The sequence below is a fragment of the Rhinopithecus roxellana genome, unplaced genomic scaffold (assembly GCF_007565055.1).
Source record: "Rhinopithecus roxellana isolate Shanxi Qingling unplaced genomic scaffold, ASM756505v1 contig4422, whole genome shotgun sequence".
Classification (NCBI taxonomy): domain Eukaryota; kingdom Metazoa; phylum Chordata; class Mammalia; order Primates; family Cercopithecidae; genus Rhinopithecus; species Rhinopithecus roxellana.
The window spans coordinates 61-16,186 of NW_022143269.1; the positions used below are offsets into that span (position 1 = coordinate 61).

Sequence of the window (16,126 nt, forward strand, 5' to 3'; positions counted from 1 at the left end):
TGCAATGAATCATGATTGCGCCACTGCACTCCAGTTTGGGCAACAGAGACCCTGTTGCAAATAACAATAACTCCCACCTCCTGACTAACTGGAGCTGTTGAGGACCCAGTCCTCTGCCCGTTGCTCTGCTCTGCCTCATCCCCCAACACCCTCAGGCACAGAGGGCTTGCCCCTCCCCAGCCCTTCCAGCCAGACTCCTCACCAGCTTGTGCCTTCGTCTGCAGTGCCACCAGGACGGAGCATGGAGGTCACAGTACCTGCCACCCTCAATGTCCTCAATGGCTCTGACGCCCGCCTGCCCTGCACCTTCAACTCCTGCTACACAGTGAACCACAAACAGTTCTCCCTGAACTGGACTTACCAGGGGTGCAACAACTGCTCCGAGGAGATGGTGAGTCCTGGGCTGAAGGCGGGAGTGGGGGAGGAGGCAGGAGCCCTGCAGCATGAAGCTCCCATCCCACCACCAGCCCCTGCGCTGGACTAGGGCCCCAGAGGACCCTGGGTGGGCTGCGTGCTCTGGAGGCTTTGACACAAGGTGTGCTGCACACCCAGGTGCCTCCTAGAGGTAACTGCCTCTCTTCCCCAGGAAAAGGGTGGATGGGAAGAGGAGGCATCCTCGCTGTCCTTGTAGTTGCTTGCTCATTCAGCCCGCCCATCCGCCCATCCTGTCCCTTACTCCATCCCCAGTTCCTCCAGTTCCGCATGAAGATCATTAACCTGAAGCTGGAGCGGTTTCAAGACCGCGTGGAGTTCTCGGGGAACCCCAGCAAGTACGATGTGTCTGTGATGCTGAGAAACGTGCAGCCTGAGGACGAGGGGATTTACAACTGCTACATCATGAACCCCCCTGACCGCCACCGGGGCCATGGCAAGATCCATCTGCAGGTCATCATGGAAGGTGAAGGCTGGGGTGCCAGCTGCGGGGCCCTGCCCTTTCCCACCCACCTACTCTCAGCAGCACTCGCTCAGGGCACTTTGGGGAGGCCATGCCTTCCTGAGCGTGGGAGCAACCATTTGTGCTGCGTAGAAGGAATCCATTTTCTTCCCTCTAGTCCTCAAGAACCTGGGAACATGTCCCAGAGAGTCCTGGTAATGATATAGACTATAATCCCGGTCTTAATGATGGGGCTGGGCGTGATGGCTCACACTTGTAATCACAGCACTTTGGGAAGCTGAGGCAGGCAGATAGCTTGAGCTCAGGAGCTCGAGACCAGCCTGGGCAACATGGCAAAACTCCATCTCTACAGAAAATGCAAAAATTAGCTGGGCATGGTGGCTGGCACCTATACTCCTAGCTACTTGGGGGGCTGAGGTGAGAGGATCACCTGAGCCCAGCAGGTCGAGGCTGCAGCGAATCATGATTGCGCCACTGCACTCCAGCTTGGGCAACAGAGCAAGACCCTGTTTCAGATGACAACAACAATAATAATGACGGTGATGATGGCAGCTTTCATTTATTGGGCACCTCTATGTCTCAGTCATAGGACTAAGCTCTGTTTATGCATTATTTCATCCTCATGAAAACCTTTGAGGAAGGTATTATTATGAACCCCATTTAACAGGTTAGAAAACTGAGGTTAGAGAGGATAAGTTACTTAAAGTCATGCAATTCGTAAGTTGTACAATCAGGACTCAAATTTGGGTCTGGTTTGATCTTAAAGTTCGTGCTCTTAAATACTTCATCACACTACCTCCTCTGGGGCCTTTGGGTGTCCTGGGATTTAAGGGTGGGGGAGCGCTTCCGGGTCAGTCACCTGGATTGCTTTTTGGCTTTGCTAAAGTCCTGTCTGTGGAGGAGAGTAAAGTCAGGGTGGTTCCACGCATGCCATGGATAGTGGGGTAGTGGGGGAGGCCCCTTACCCAGCCCTGGTGCTCAGTGGCTCCCCTTCCTTTCCAGAGCCCCCTGAGCGGGACTCCACAGTGGCCGTGATTGTGGGTGCCTCTGTCGGGGGCTTCCTGGCTGTGGTCATCTTGGTGCTGATGGTGGTCAAGTGTGTGAGGAGAAAAAAGGAGCAGAAGCTGAGCACAGATGACCTGAAGACCGAGGAGGAGGGCAAGACGGATGGCGAGGGCAACCCGGATGATGGCGCCAAGTAGTGGGTGGCCGGCCCTGCAGTCTCCTGTGTCCCGTCTCCTCCCCTCTCTGCCCTGTACAGTGACCCTGCCTGCCCGCTCTTGGTGTGCTTCCCGTGACCTAGGACCCCAGGGCCTACCTGGGGCCTCCTGAACCCTCCACTTCGTATCTCCCACCCTGCACCAAGAGTGACCCACTGTCTTCCATCTGAGAAACCTGCCATGCTCTGGGACGTGTGGGCCCTGGGGAGAGGAGAGAAAGGGCTCCCACCTGCCAGTCCCTGGGGGAGGCAGGAGGTACGTGTGAGGGTCCCCAGAGAGAAGGGAGTGGGTGGGCAGGGGTGGAGGAGGAGGCCGCTGTCCACCTGCCCAGTGCTTAGCCTGGCAGTGGCTTCAGAGAGGACCTGGTTGGGAGGGAGGGCTTTCCTGTGCTGACAGAGCTCCCTCAGGAGGGCTTGGCCTGGCATGGCTGTGCTCCTCCCCTGCTCCCAGCCCAGAGCAGCCGTCAGGCTGGAGGTGACGATGAGTTCCTGAAATTTGGAGGGGCATGTTAAAGGGATGACTGTGCATTCCAGGGCACTGAAGGAAAGCCAGGGCTGCAGGCAAAGCTGGACATGTGCCCTGGCCCGGGAGGCTGTGTCGGGCCCTCGTTTCCATTGCTAGTGGCCTCCTTGGGGCTCCCGTTGGCTCCTAATCCCTTGGGACTGTGGATGAAGCCAGACTGGAAGAGCAGTTCCAGGTAGGGGGCCAGGTTCCACAGAGGGCACCCACCAACAGAGGCCAGTTTCGAAGTCAGCTGAGGGCCTGAGGGGTGGGCCCCATGGTGAATGCAGGTTGCTGCAGGCTCTGACTTCTCCCTGGGGTAACCACCCTCACCTGGCAGGGGCAGCCAAGGCTGGGAAATGAGGAGGCCATGCGCAGGGTGGGGCAGCTTTCTTTGGGGCTTCAGTGAGAACTCTCCCAGTTGCCCTCGGTGGGATTTCCACCTGGCTTTTAGCTGCAGAGAGGGAAGGGAAAGTCTGAGGCCGGCATGAGGGGAGGCCTTGGAACCTGAGTCCCCAGTGGCAGCCCTGTCCCATCTGTGGCCACGCTACTCGCTCCTCTCCCAACAACTCCCTTCATAGGGACAAAAATGGCAATTGTAGGCCGGGCACGGTGGCTCACGCCTGTAATCCCAGCCCTTTGGGAGGCCGAGGCGAGTGGATCACCTGAGGTCAGGAGTTCAAGACCAGCCTGGCCAACATGGTAAAACCCCATCTCTACTAAAAACACAAAAATTAGCTGGGCATGGTGGCGTGTGCCTGTAATCCCAGCTACTTGGGAGGCTGAGGCAGGAGAATCACTTGAGCCTGGGAAGCAGAGGTTGCAGTGAACTGAGATTACACCACTGCACTCCAGCCTGGGCGACATAGAGAGACTCTGTCCCAAAAACAAAAAAAGGGAGCCAACCATCACTGCCATTACACTCACATTCAATGGAAATTGGTTAGGCCTGAGAGAAGGAGCAAGAGACAGAAACACTGACTCTGAGAACACGACCTTGGAAGATCCTGACATCAACTAGCCAAGTCACTCACTTACAAATGGGGAAACTGAGGATCCTGCCCCCGGCTCTGGCTCCTCAGTCTCCAGTTTGAATCAACAGAGCCATCGTTTTCCAGGTGGGAGGGGCCTCTGGGGCCTGGTCCATGATGGGGCAAGGTGGAGGGGTGGGCTCCTCTAGCCCTGCCCCCGTCCCAGGAGCCCAGCCCCTCTGGCCAGGACTGAGGGGAGTGGAGGGAAGCAGGGAGGGAGGGAGCAAGCATGAAGGGCGCAGCTGCTGGCAAATGCCGCATTCCCTGCCCCAGCACTTCCCAGCCTTTCCAGGAGCTCAGCCCCACCCCTGCTCAGGGAGTCAGGTGCCCAGGGTAGGGAATAAGTCTAGGAAAGGGGGTGGAGACAGGACTGTGACAGTCTCAGGGACCAATCCCTGCCTCTGCCCATCAGATGGCCAATTTGGGGAGAGAGCAATATCATCTGGGAGATTCAGCTTAATTCGCTTCAATTCAGCAACCATTCATTGAGCATCTATTATGTGCCAGGCACTGTGCCAGGCACTGGGGACATACACAAAGCCATAAGCATTGGGGGCTGCCAGGTTGGCACTGTAGGGACCAAGATTAACTTTTTGGTGCATCTAATTCCACCTTTGCAAGACACTGCTTCCAAGGCTACAATTGGGGAAGATGAAGAGATTCTAGAATCTGGGCCCTGGGAAGGGAGAAACAGCAGGGAAGAGGGGCGATACAACAGGGTCAAGGGTGCAGAGGCCAGGCAGAGTGGGCACAGAGTGGGGGATGGGCAACCAGCCTGGTAACACCTGGGTGAGGTGAGTGAGTCAAGCCCATCTGGAAATGCTAAACTCATCAGCTCAGTACCTAACTGCCAATCAACACACTGCCAATGTGGGTGGGCTAAGCCACCAGGATGCCTGCAGCAGATGGACACTGCCCATACTCGAGCCAGCCAGCTGGGGGCAGAGAGGTGGGTGGTGGGCACCTCATGCCAGCTGAGACCAAGAGTGGTTGTATACATTTCTGCAGCTTGCAGATTTCATTTTTTTGGTCACTCTTAAAGTGTCCTTCTCTCCCAGGATGAGTTAGGATCTGTGCTGATATTGGGAACTTCTCTTTCTCCAGGATCCATAGCATTTAGGGGAATTTTTTGCAGGCTTTCCTAGTGTATTCTAAGAAGTTCTAACTCTCCATCAAGAAGCCCAAGATTTCTGGAGTCTTTTTTCCCTCTGCCCTGACCAGTTGGGGCCCAGGAAAAGCAATGTCTCTTCATGGGCCTCAGGGCCCCGGCAGATGGGGCTGGGTCAGGAGCTATCTCTGTCCCAGGTGCTCAGCCCGCATATGCATTTTCTTCTGGAGCCTCTTAGAATCTCCTCCAGAGGACTCATAGAGCTGTCTCCCCCAGGACGGTGAGGTTGGGAGCAAAATGGGGCTTCTGTAAGTAGAGGTGGAAAACCAGTGAGATGTTTCCACAGCGGCCATTTCTCTACCCTGTTTCCTAACTTATGCTGACAAGTTTTTCCTCTTCCTACCATGGAGTTCAAGCCCCACTTCTGGCTGCATGTTCCCACCACCATGCTCTGCTGGTTTCAGTCTGCTGACTTTCTCAACTGCTCCAGCCTCTCCTGCTCTTTCAGAATCTCCCCCTGCCCCCCCCCCCCCAATCTGTCTTTTCCTCCTAATTAAGGGCCACTGCAAAGAGAGACGGGCGGCTAACCCATGGGATTTAGCTTATAAGAACAAAGCACAATTTTTCAGGACTGAAATGCCTTGAGGTGCCTTGGAACTAGCTTTGGAAATAGCTATCTGCCCCTTAGCTATGGGACTCTTCAGTTATTTCCAGTTTATAAAAAGGAAAAGCTGATCGGATCCATATTTATCTCTGCGAGTCTCCTTGGGAAGGTTGGGCTGGTAAATATTTGCAAGGTAAGGTTAAGCAGACAGACAATTGAAAATACTGGGCAGGTCCAAAAGGATAGTCCCAGGCCATAGGAATGGCTTGGTGCAGTTAACGGGTGATGAAGCAAGTAATCTTCCTTCCTACTTATGTCTTCAGGATGGACAGCCTGTGTCTCTTGCTGTGCCTCTTGCTGGCGTCTTCCTTTATTGAAGCTTGCTGATGCACTGTACATAGTCTCTCTCTATAGGTATAGATATATTATATATACAAATATCAAACATCTCACCACACCCACCCCAAAAGTTACACTGTGTGTGTGTGGGGAGGTGTAATCACTTCTCAGTGTTTTGAGTTGATTCACCAAAGGCAAATTTTGGAATGTTCTTGCGCTTTGTGCACTTGGAGGGGAAAACCCAACTACATATGCACTTTCTTGGTTGTGTGTGCTATAGAGAGGTTGGAAGGGGTGGTTGGAAGGGGAGAGAAACTGAGATGGCCCTCTATGACCCGACTGCTGGGATGTATCTGCTTTTGGGAGCAGACTGAGTTTCTTTTGCAATTTGTCTTATTGTTTGGGTCTACTGGCGACAATAAACTGTCTCCCCTGAAAATCCCTCGAGTGTGGCTTTATTCAGGGGTTCAGGGCAGGGTAGGCTGAAGCTTTGCCAGGATCTTAACTGGAACCCTAGGTGCTCCTTGCCTGGTAATCCCATTGGTGCTGCCAGATCTCCAGCATCTGAGGGCCTCAACGCCCCTGTCTCACAAGGGGAATGTTGTCTAACCCACACTTGTTCCCCCACAGATGTTTCATCCCTTTGCCTTCCCCAGCTCCCTGGGGACTCTGCCCACCCTGAGACAGGGTGACTGAACACCTACTTCTTGGAGGGCTCTCGATTATTTTGGAGATGAAGACAACCCTGGAAGCTCCCAAGGCTGACTGTCATGCGGATGTTGCCTGTTCTTTGCACGGGGGTGTTGGATTAGACATTTCTTTTGCCTCCTCTGGACTCAGAAAGAATAGATGACAGCTGGTCAGTCTGCCCTCATGCAATTCATGGAGAATGGTGGCTGTGAGAAGGGTCAGGTGGCTCATGTCCCGTCTACATACTGCTGGATCCTATTTACATGTGCCAAAGCAGCCCTAAGAAGTTTAGGACCAAAGGCAACCTCCTGGCTAGGGGCTCCACTGTCCAAGACAGGCCTTTTTTTCCTCCCTTGTTCTCCGTTCTTCTGTCTCTTTGCATCTCTCCCTCCCTCCCTTGCACCTCTCTCTCTCTCTCTCTCCTAGGAGGCTTACCAGGCTTACCTTCCTCTTCCTACCCTGAGGTTCGAGCCCCACTTCTGGCTGCATGTTCCCACCACCACACTCTGCTAGTTTCTCAACCGCTCTAGCCTCTCCTGCTCTCTCAGAACCTCCCCCCGCCTCCCCCCCCCCCTGTCTCTTCCTCCTAATTAAGGGCCACTGCAAAGAGAGACAGGCTGGCTAACCCTTTTCAGCAAGAAAAACCTCAACTTGCTGAATGGCAAAGACATACTTAGGTAGTTGGGTCCTACTTTTCTCTTGGTTTCCGTCTCATTCCTGTCTGCTCCCTGGTGATCCAGAGACCCTCACCAGTGGTTAGTAGTTAGGAATACGCCAAGAGGACCTTGATATTGGTCGTTCTAATGGTTTAAGGGATGACAGCTGCCATTTGGGAGAGAAGTCAGACCAGAGGTGGCAGCGTTAAACAAAGGTGGCTGGTATTCAACAGCACCAAAGTTCCCTTGGTTTAAAAGAATGTCTATCCCTGGAGCCTGAGTCCTTCCAAGAATGGGGTGTTGGCGGGGAGGGTGCTTCTCTACTTAACAGATAGGAACATTTGGGCAAGGGACATGGACTGAGCTGCAGAAGGCACCAGGGATTCTGGTTGGTTCCTTCCAGGATGGACACAGGCCCCTGGTATTCGGCCAGGCCAGCAGCATGTTCCTCACTGGGCTTTTCTCCCAAACACTTGGTTTTGGGGACCAGGTGGCAAAGGGACTAGGAACAGTTTGCCCCAACAGATTGAGAGTTCTTCCTATGGGCAAAGAAAGGGAGCAAGGCCCTGGGGAAGAGGGCCTTGGAAGTCACGAACTGGGCCTGGTTTCTGGGAAGGCTGGATTTTGTTCAGGCATCTCCCCTAAATTTGGGTTCTTTGGCCCGGCCTGCCTGGGGCAGGGTGGATTAATTTCGATTGCAGAATGAGCTGCCTTGGTGGGGGAAGGGATAGCTCCTACCCTGGTGCTCAAAATGATTGGTCTCCTGTGCCCCTCAATTGGGATGGAGATACCCGTACAAGAGCCTCCCAGTTCCCACTGGACACCCCATGCGTGGGATATCCCAGTGGGATAGCTATCGGCCTGCCCATGGACGGTTGCTAGGGAATAGGAATCTGGGTCAAAAGGAGTAGGGGTGACAGAGTAGACCTTTGCAACAGCAGAGATGGGAGGACCCCCAGAATACCTGTCAAGGCTCCTCATTATTCTAAAGGGGAAACTGAGGACCAGAACAGAGAAGTGACATGCTTAAGGCGACATGATGAGTCAAGCACAGACAGAGTCTGGCACTGGGTTCCGAGTCCGCTGTGTTTCCTGCAGTCCACAGGTGCTGCACCTAGTGCTCGACACAACAGCAAGCACCAGCCCAGGCCCCTCCCCTGCTCTCCCCAGCTTGGCCTGAGTTGGTGCAGAAGAGGCACTCATGCTTCCTTAAGGGCCCAGTTTTCAAAGCTGAGGTTCAGAGAGGGAACATGATTTGCCCAGTCATACAGTTGGCTAATGACAGAGCCTGGGATAGAACCCAAGTCTCTCTTCCCCCAGTAAATGCCTTCCCTAGGCTGACCTGATGTCCCTGGGCAAATAGGCTCATGTCCTTTGGCACTAGTTCCCGAAGTTCCGTTCCCATCCCCCATCAGCATGATGTGCCTCATGTCAGTTTGCATAGGGGCCCCTCTTAGGTTACCTATCTCCCTCGCATCTTGCAAGGGTGGAAGGTAGTATCAAAACATCTTCAGGTGACAGGAACCTGGGGTAGTGTCTGGTGGGGTGCAGGCTGGGCAACTGAACACAGGACAGAAGGGCAGGCCCCCACTAGGTCTCCTGGCCTTCTTCATTGGCTCTTTGGGGGCTCAGAAGGTCCACGCGGGAAGGACTCTGCAGGAACTCTTCTCAGAGAGCCCCGGTAGCCCCTGACTCTTCCTACAGAATCTCACCCCGAAACCCACCATATTTTAGTCATTCCTGGCTGCCTGCTACCAGGCTGATGTCCAGAGTGCCAGCTACTTCTTAGGACAGGCTCCAGCAGCCCAGTGGATGAGGGCTCCGGAGGGCCTGGCGAAGGAAGCGCCGCTGAGAACCACATCCTGGCACCCTGACATGGCACATGGATGTGGTGGGGGGCGGTTAGTGGAGCCTAGCCTAGGAGAAAAGGGAGCAAGGCCCTGGGGAAGAGGTGATGGGAATAGACGAGTTGGGATGGGGGAGTTGGTGGCCTGATTTGGCAACTTTTTCTTTTCTCTGGCAATAATGACCTCGAGGTCTAGGAGGTGCTGAGGAAGGAGGGGCAAGTGGGTGCCAGGCACTCAGCCTGGCTACTTGGGATTCCATGGGAGGGGTTTTCCCCTGTGGCCCTGGCAAAGTCACCTCTATCCCAACCACAGTTGCCTCTGCTTCTCAAGTGGGACAAATTCCCAGTAAACAGGTGGCAAAGGGACTAGGAATGGTTTGCCCCAACAGATTGAGAGTTCTTCCTGTGGGCAAATAGGCAGAAGAGGAGGGTGTGTTCAGCCAGGAAGGGAAGTGTGCATCATAGCTGTTGACCGATAGAGTGGCCCAGGCTGTAGCCTCAGGGACAGGGATTAGACTTGTCCCATTCTGTCCCAAGGCAAGACATTAGGACTGGCAGGGAGAGACAGATATTGATCCAATGTAAATCAGAGCTGTGCAGGGGGTTGAGTTTTTGAGGTAATGAAATCCCCATCCCAGAAGGTATTTAAGCATAACTTAGGGGTGTTGTTGGGAAGATTCATATATCAGGGCATACTTTTAGATAGCCTTTAAGTTTACGGATAATGGCCCTCTGCAGTCCTCATCTTAGGACTCAAATGATAGAAGTGGGATAGAAATCTTGCTTGCCTGAAGATAAGTATAACACATACACCGGCAAACATGCACACGCGTCTGGCCCTCTGCTTTCTTACTGAGTTGTGGTTTTCCCCAGGCCCCCTCTATACCCCTGTACCACTTTACCTGGTTCTTCTGTATCTGATTTATCCGTGGTGGGGATGTGGGGAGTGTGGGCAAACCTCTATGTACAGTGAGAAATACGCTGGGAGAGGGTGGGAAATTTGAAGTCAGGTGACCTTGGGGAGCTTCTTTCCAAAGATGAGGCCAAGTCTAACTTGCCTTCCTAGGCCCACTAGCCAGGTCAGAAACTCCCGTCTTTCCAGTCAAGACTGTAGAGGGAAGATGCAAGTCCTCCCTGCCTCCCTCTCCCTGAGTGCCCCCAGCTTTTCCAAATCTGTCAACATCTCCCTCAACTCCCCCATAGCACGCTCATACCCGTGCAGGCTGTCCACTGGAGCTGAGCCTGCTGGAAGGGCTAAGGGGTGGATTTCATGGCCATCTTGACCTTTAAGGGCATTGAGGGAGGAAGGTATGGGACTCTTGGCTAGATCAATAAGAAGAGCCACTATTTACCGAGCACCTACTCTGTGCCTGGTGCTGACCTAGGTATTCAATGTACATCAGCTTACTTCATCCTCAGGGCAACGCCCCGCCCAAATGCATCCTTTTCTCATTTTTACACATGAGGAAACAAAGTTCTGTGGTGTTATAAGTATGTGTACAAACAAGGTGGCACAGCTAGGAAACAGCAGAGCCAAATTCACGCTCAGGGCTTGGTGAGGCCAAAGCTATCACATGACATCAGGAGAAAGGACGGTGAACTGGGCTCTTACAGACCAAGCACTTGGGGGTGGGGGAAGGGTGGCTTGGAGCCAACCCTAAAGTGAACATGGACAACAACATAAGGGCAAAACTGTGAACAGAGGCCACGCTTTCCCGGTGGGCCCCTCCTGCCCACCCCTACATGGCCTGGCCCTTGGCCCCACAGCTCTGTGCAAACAGCCACAGCATCTGCTGGCCACCTTCTCCTCTCCTGGCTTCTGGCTCCACTCCCTTCCTGCCAAAAGCCTGTGTATCCTCTGCTTCACCTACTGGGCAATTGTCTCTCTGTCCCCACCCGTCCCCTTCAGCCTGAGCCACATTCCAAATTCTTTAAGTTGCCCTAGACTCAGGAAGACTCTCCTCTGCTCCCAGGCCTCCTCTCTTCCTCTCATCTGCCCCCCACCTTCTCTGCCACATTTCCTCTCCTGGTCCACATCCTCCCTCTCCCTCACTTTGCAAGACCCACTGCTCCCACACTAAAATGCTCTTAATGCATGAAACCGGAGCATCTGGGGAGTCCTGCCAGGTACTCCGTGCTATGCTGTGCTTCTGGCTTGCTCAGTCTGTCTCAGGTGCCCATTTCAGACCCAGGTCAGGAGGGTATCTGGCTATTCAGCTGACAAGGCAGTCCTGTGAGAGACAGGCTGCAATGGATGACAAACCTTCCCAAAGCCTCCAGTTCCCAGCCCTCCCGAGGCACCATCCTCCCTTGATGGGCAGGCAGGGGGCCATGGTGACCCACAAAGCAGAGAGAGAAATATAGCTCTGGAGTGCTGGGTAGGGTGGTTGACACCCTGCCCGGGGGCTTCAAACCCCACCCCAATGTGGCCTATAGTAAAGAGACGTCCAGGACTCACCCCATCTTGGAGCTACTGCAAGGGCAGCACACGCCTGCTCCTGGAAGTGGGCACACACCCTCTCCAGCTCGGGACTGGCCGGTGAGCATCCCTCTGGTCAGGATATTCCAGCTGCCTCCTCCCTCTGCCCTCCTCCTTCCAATGAGCTCATCTGTCTGGGGCTCTCTACCCACCTTAGCCTGAAAGGATGTTTGGACAGAACCTGGCAGAAAACAGAAACAGAGGAAGGGAGGGATTGAGGAGGTGGCTTCCTACCTGCCTCTGCCCAGAGCCCCTAGAAAGCAGAGGAGTGAGAAGAAGCGATCAACTCTCCTTGGGAGAAGGGTTCAGAAAGAGTTTATCTTTACTCCAACTCGTTGGTGTGAGGTGGACTCTGTGTGGTGTTCCTTGCTGGACTGCTAAGCCGTGGACTCTGTGTGGTGCTCCTTGCTGGACTGCTAAGCCATGTGCCTGTGGGTTGGTTTGGTGCATGCTGTCCTGTTAACCCCCTCGGCACCTGCCAAACTTCAGTGGACGCTGAGACTCTGGCTGGGGCCAAGCTGATGCTCTGAGCTGGAGGAAGGGAGTGGCGAGTAGGGAGGGGTAGAGGCCAGACCTTGGTGCAGCAGAAGGAAGCTTCCAAAAGTTTGTCCAGGTAGCATCCACCTAACCCCAACCCAAGTGGCAGAAGGATTTGTGAACATTTAACTTTAAGTTAGTACAAGTAGAGAGAATCTCCTGCCTGCAGTTTCCCCATCCTGAGACCGGGGCTCTGGTTACAACCAGGGAGTAGCTCAGGGAAGGAGAGGGACAGATGCATCTCTTGGTTTGCTCTGGAGAGGAGCTGTGAGGTGGGTGTGTGGTGGGGGAGGCGGGCTCGCTGCAGAGCCCGTTGTCCTCCAGCTCCAAGAGCCAAGTCAGCGCTGCGCTGAGCTCCCTCTGTTACCTGCAGTGCCCTGGCAGGAGCGCGAGGGTTTATGGGGGAAGAGGAGGGAGAGGGAGGCAGGCGGGCAAGGGCAATAGGGGAGCCAGAGTAGGAGGAGGCTCCCTGCCAGGCTCTTGTTACTCAGGAGGAGCTCCTCTCAAAATAGCGCTGGAGACCTCCTTGGAGCTCTCTGTTGCCCTTCCTCCTCTGCACAGGGTCTCGATGGCTGTCTGAGAAATGACAGGGGAGGAAGCATTTTCCATGTACCCACCCTGATTATCTGTACAAGGTGATCCCACTCCAGGGGTGAATGCCTTCCAGTGTAAGAGCAGCTCCGGAGGCTGGCAGCTGGAGCTCGGCCCATTCCTGCCCACCTGACTTCCCCTGGGGCATGCTGATTCCTCTCTAGGCTGGCCCCCCTGGAAAACAGGCACCCACCCTCCTTCCTAGCTCAGATCCAGCTCCCTAGGAGGGCAGGGGAGAGGAGACCAGCTGAGTCAGTTGCTTGGGCCCTGAGGATTTTTGCTGGGCTTACTGCTTCAAAGAACCCTACATGAATCCCCAAGGAAACAATCTCCTTCCCCTTAAATCTAGGCCTTGTCTCCTGCAGCCTGAGAGCGGGCAGTTCTCTGACAACTCTGTGGCACAGGGCCCAGTCCGCCTCTGCATCTTTGAAAACTGGCTCTTCAATGTATTTCTGAGCTAGGCCACCCAAGAGCTGTGTGTGCATTACCCCATCACCAGGAATCGGGCTTGTCTGACCGTGGCTGGGGACTCTGTCCCCAGATACCACCCCTGCCCTCCCCCAAGGGACTTCCAGCAGAAGGGACAGGAGCCAAGGTGTGGTATCTGTTTCTTCCTGTCCCTATCCAGTGACTGGGGACTCTTGAGCTGGGCGAAGAGGTACTAAATCAGGAGGGCCCCGGAAAAGATAGTTTTAAAAGGTAAGAGAAAGGAGCTCTGACCTTTTGACACCCTCTCCCCTGGCATCCTCAGTAGGAGCCTCTGAGTTAGATCGATGGGCTAGGTTTTTGAGAATTTTTGAGGAAAGTGCTCTATAAATGTAAAAATTCTCTAGCCCTTAAGCTAATGCATTTCTCAAGCACTCTTTCTGCCCAACTGCCGAGCCCTCCTGGAGTTCTTTAGAGGAAAGCTGGGGGTGCGGTTTGGGGAAATCAAGTAATGGGGGGGTGCTAACCCTGACTTTAGCAGCAACTTTCTAGGTGACCTCGGGTTACATGTTCTACCTCTCTGAGCCTCTTTCTTCATCCCTAAGGCATGGGGATTTCCTATGGACCTTTCAAACTCTACGAATTGGTGAGGTAGCAGTGAGGTAGCAGGGAAGGTGGGGAGAGGGCACTGAGGACACTGGCCACCTTTTCCTGTCACCAGGATCTAAAGATATCCCTGCAGCTCTGTCGCTCTCCTCCCCCTGCTCTGGGCAGGGGTCACTTTCCTTCCTTTTGGCTCACCTCCTCTCTCACCTCAGACTAGGGCTCTGAGAAACATGACCCCTGCTGTAAAAATAAAGTGGTCAGTTTGTGTGCCTGGCCCTGCTGATCTAGTGCAAGGACCTCCTGGGGGAAGGACAGGGTAAGCCTTCGAACCTGGAGACAGAGCGGGGGCTCAGCCTCAGGGCCCACAGACCTCTTTAAGTTCAAATGGACTGAGTGTTTATCCTGTGCCTAGCAGTCTGCTAAGCACTTTTACATGCAATAATACCTCATTCCTTCTTTACAGCTAGGTCCACTTCTGATGTTGCAAGGCCTGGAGCAAAGATACAAATGGAAATTATACATATGTCTAAATATTAATCAGGAAAACAAAGTGTTAAGATTGATGTTTTATCATCTGCCTTTAATTACTTTTCCTTCATGATAACCTGGAAAACCACGTGCAAAATGAAACTTTCAGGCCATTCTCTGGTACACGCTCTTCTCTGGTCCTGTAGGGAGAGGGGTTCTTGTGCATGCCTGGGGTGTATGTCAAGTTCCATGCGTTCCCCATCACCTGCAAACAGCTGTCCCTTGCCCACTGCTCTAGCCCTTGAATGTACACCCAATATGGTCAGCCCTTGAAAGGACAGATCTGGGGAACAGGGGGAATTCCAGAGTTCCTGATACCCAGAGTACAGTCTGGAAGGGGAGGAGGTGCATGCCTCTGTCTGCCCTGCCCCCTTGGTCCCATGGACTCATTCTCCAGTGAGGAGGGGCATGGCCAGAGGAGGGTCAGAATGAGGGCCTTGAAACCAGGAATCCAGGGCTGAGGCTCCTGTTGCCCAGGTCTAGGGGTAACATTGCTCTTAGTAAGCCTAGGAGGCAAATATCATTGCATTCACCATTTTATAGATGAGGAGCAGAGGCTCCCCTGGAAGACTGTGTAACTTGCTCAAAGCCATACAGTCATAAATGGTGGCGCTGCCAGAGCCTCTGTGCCACTATAGGGAAGGCAGCGACCCTCTCTCCTGAAAAAGCAAACAGACATTCAGCATTTTGCCTGTAACCTCAAGGGGTCCACTATTACTCGAAGTCCACCCAGAGACCCCTGTTAAGAAGGTGGTGTGTTGGTGTGCCTGCAGCAGAAGTCAGACCATGAAGTGGGAGCAGGCTTCCCAGTTCGGACCAGTCCTAGACAGTAAAGACAGTAAAGATGGCCTGTGATGCAGGGAGGGTCTTGGATGGTTGGAAAGGTGCTCTGGAGGAGATCTACTCATTTACAGAACCACCACCCCAAGTAGCACCGCTCAGGTGAAACTCTTTCACTTGGGACTGTCTGGGAAAAGGCTCACTGGTTCACAGCCTCGCCTCAGCCCTCTGACCTGGTTGTCACCTAGGACTCCTGCACCCCTACCCCAAAAGGGAGACCGAGGGAGTCCGCGGTTCCGAAGAAAACAGGAGAGTTGGAGGAGGGCGAAAAGGCAGAGTCTGAGGGGGATGGCCTAGGTAGGAAAAATGAGAAGCAGGGTGCAGGGGGAGGGTGAAATGGGGCGCAGGACACAGACCAGGAGCGGGCCGTCCTGCTCCCTAACCTGGAGCATGGCGATTTCCAAGGGGTCCATGGAGAAACGTGGGGCGGGGTGGCGTGGGGGTGGGGAAGGGAGGGCGGGGGCAGTTTGCAATTGGAAAGCTCTGTTCCAGGTTTCCTAAAACAACCGCTGGAGTTGCTGAGCGATAGGGCTAAAGGTGGCGGGAGCGGCTCCGGAAGCTGCACGCGCGCCAAATCGCACGGCCACCGAGGAGCGCAGGCTGCAGTGGGCAAGCCCGCACACGCCCACCCGTTGTTGCAGCGTCCGCTGCGGACTTTAGAGCGGTCTCTTGGCGGTCCTGGGAAAGGGAGCCACTAACCTTCCCGTGTTCCCCTAAGCAGAACAAAACAGCCTTCCAACAACCGAAAAGCTCCACCTCTACTCCCCCCTGAACTATGTTCCTAATTGGCAGCTCGGCGCATGGGATGATGCGGGTGGCTGCAGGCCGGCCCTGCAGTGCCAGCCGCAGCAGCCCAGCCCCACTGGAGAGGGAGTTAGGGGTATGGCCTGGTCCCGGGGCTCCGGGACCGCGAGGCGGGACGCGCCTGGCGGGGTGCGCAGCGGGCGGGGGCTCCCTGGGCTCCGCGGCGGCCACCGCCCCTCCTGCGGCTGGAGCGCTTCCAGAGCAAAGGCGCAGCCTCGCTCGCCGCTGCGCTCGCTCCGTCTTCCTCCCGCTCCTGCTCCGGCTCCTCCTCCTCCTTCCCTCCCGCCGCGGCTCCAGCAGCCGGCTCCCAGCAGCGGGCGAGCGCGCCTCCCCCTCCGCTCCCTTCCTCCCCCTCCTCTCGCTCTCTGCCCGCTAACTTTCCCGAGCCCCGACCCGCGGCGCAGAGCTCCGGGTAGCTTCGTGGC

At 54.7% G+C, this 16,126-nt stretch overlaps 1 protein-coding gene across 1 annotated transcript; it reads left to right on the forward strand.

The window, feature by feature from the left end:
- Positions 1-224: 224 nt before the first annotated feature.
- On the forward strand, positions 225-6,139 carry LOC115896023 (sodium channel subunit beta-2-like; the record flags this gene model as incomplete). Its single annotated transcript, XM_030926502.1, has 3 exons — positions 225-391; positions 688-898; positions 1,898-6,139. Coding segments are annotated over 3 exons (578 nt in total), but the record flags the coding sequence as incomplete, so codon positions are not given.
- Between the last annotated feature and the right edge of the window lie 9,987 nt (positions 6,140-16,126).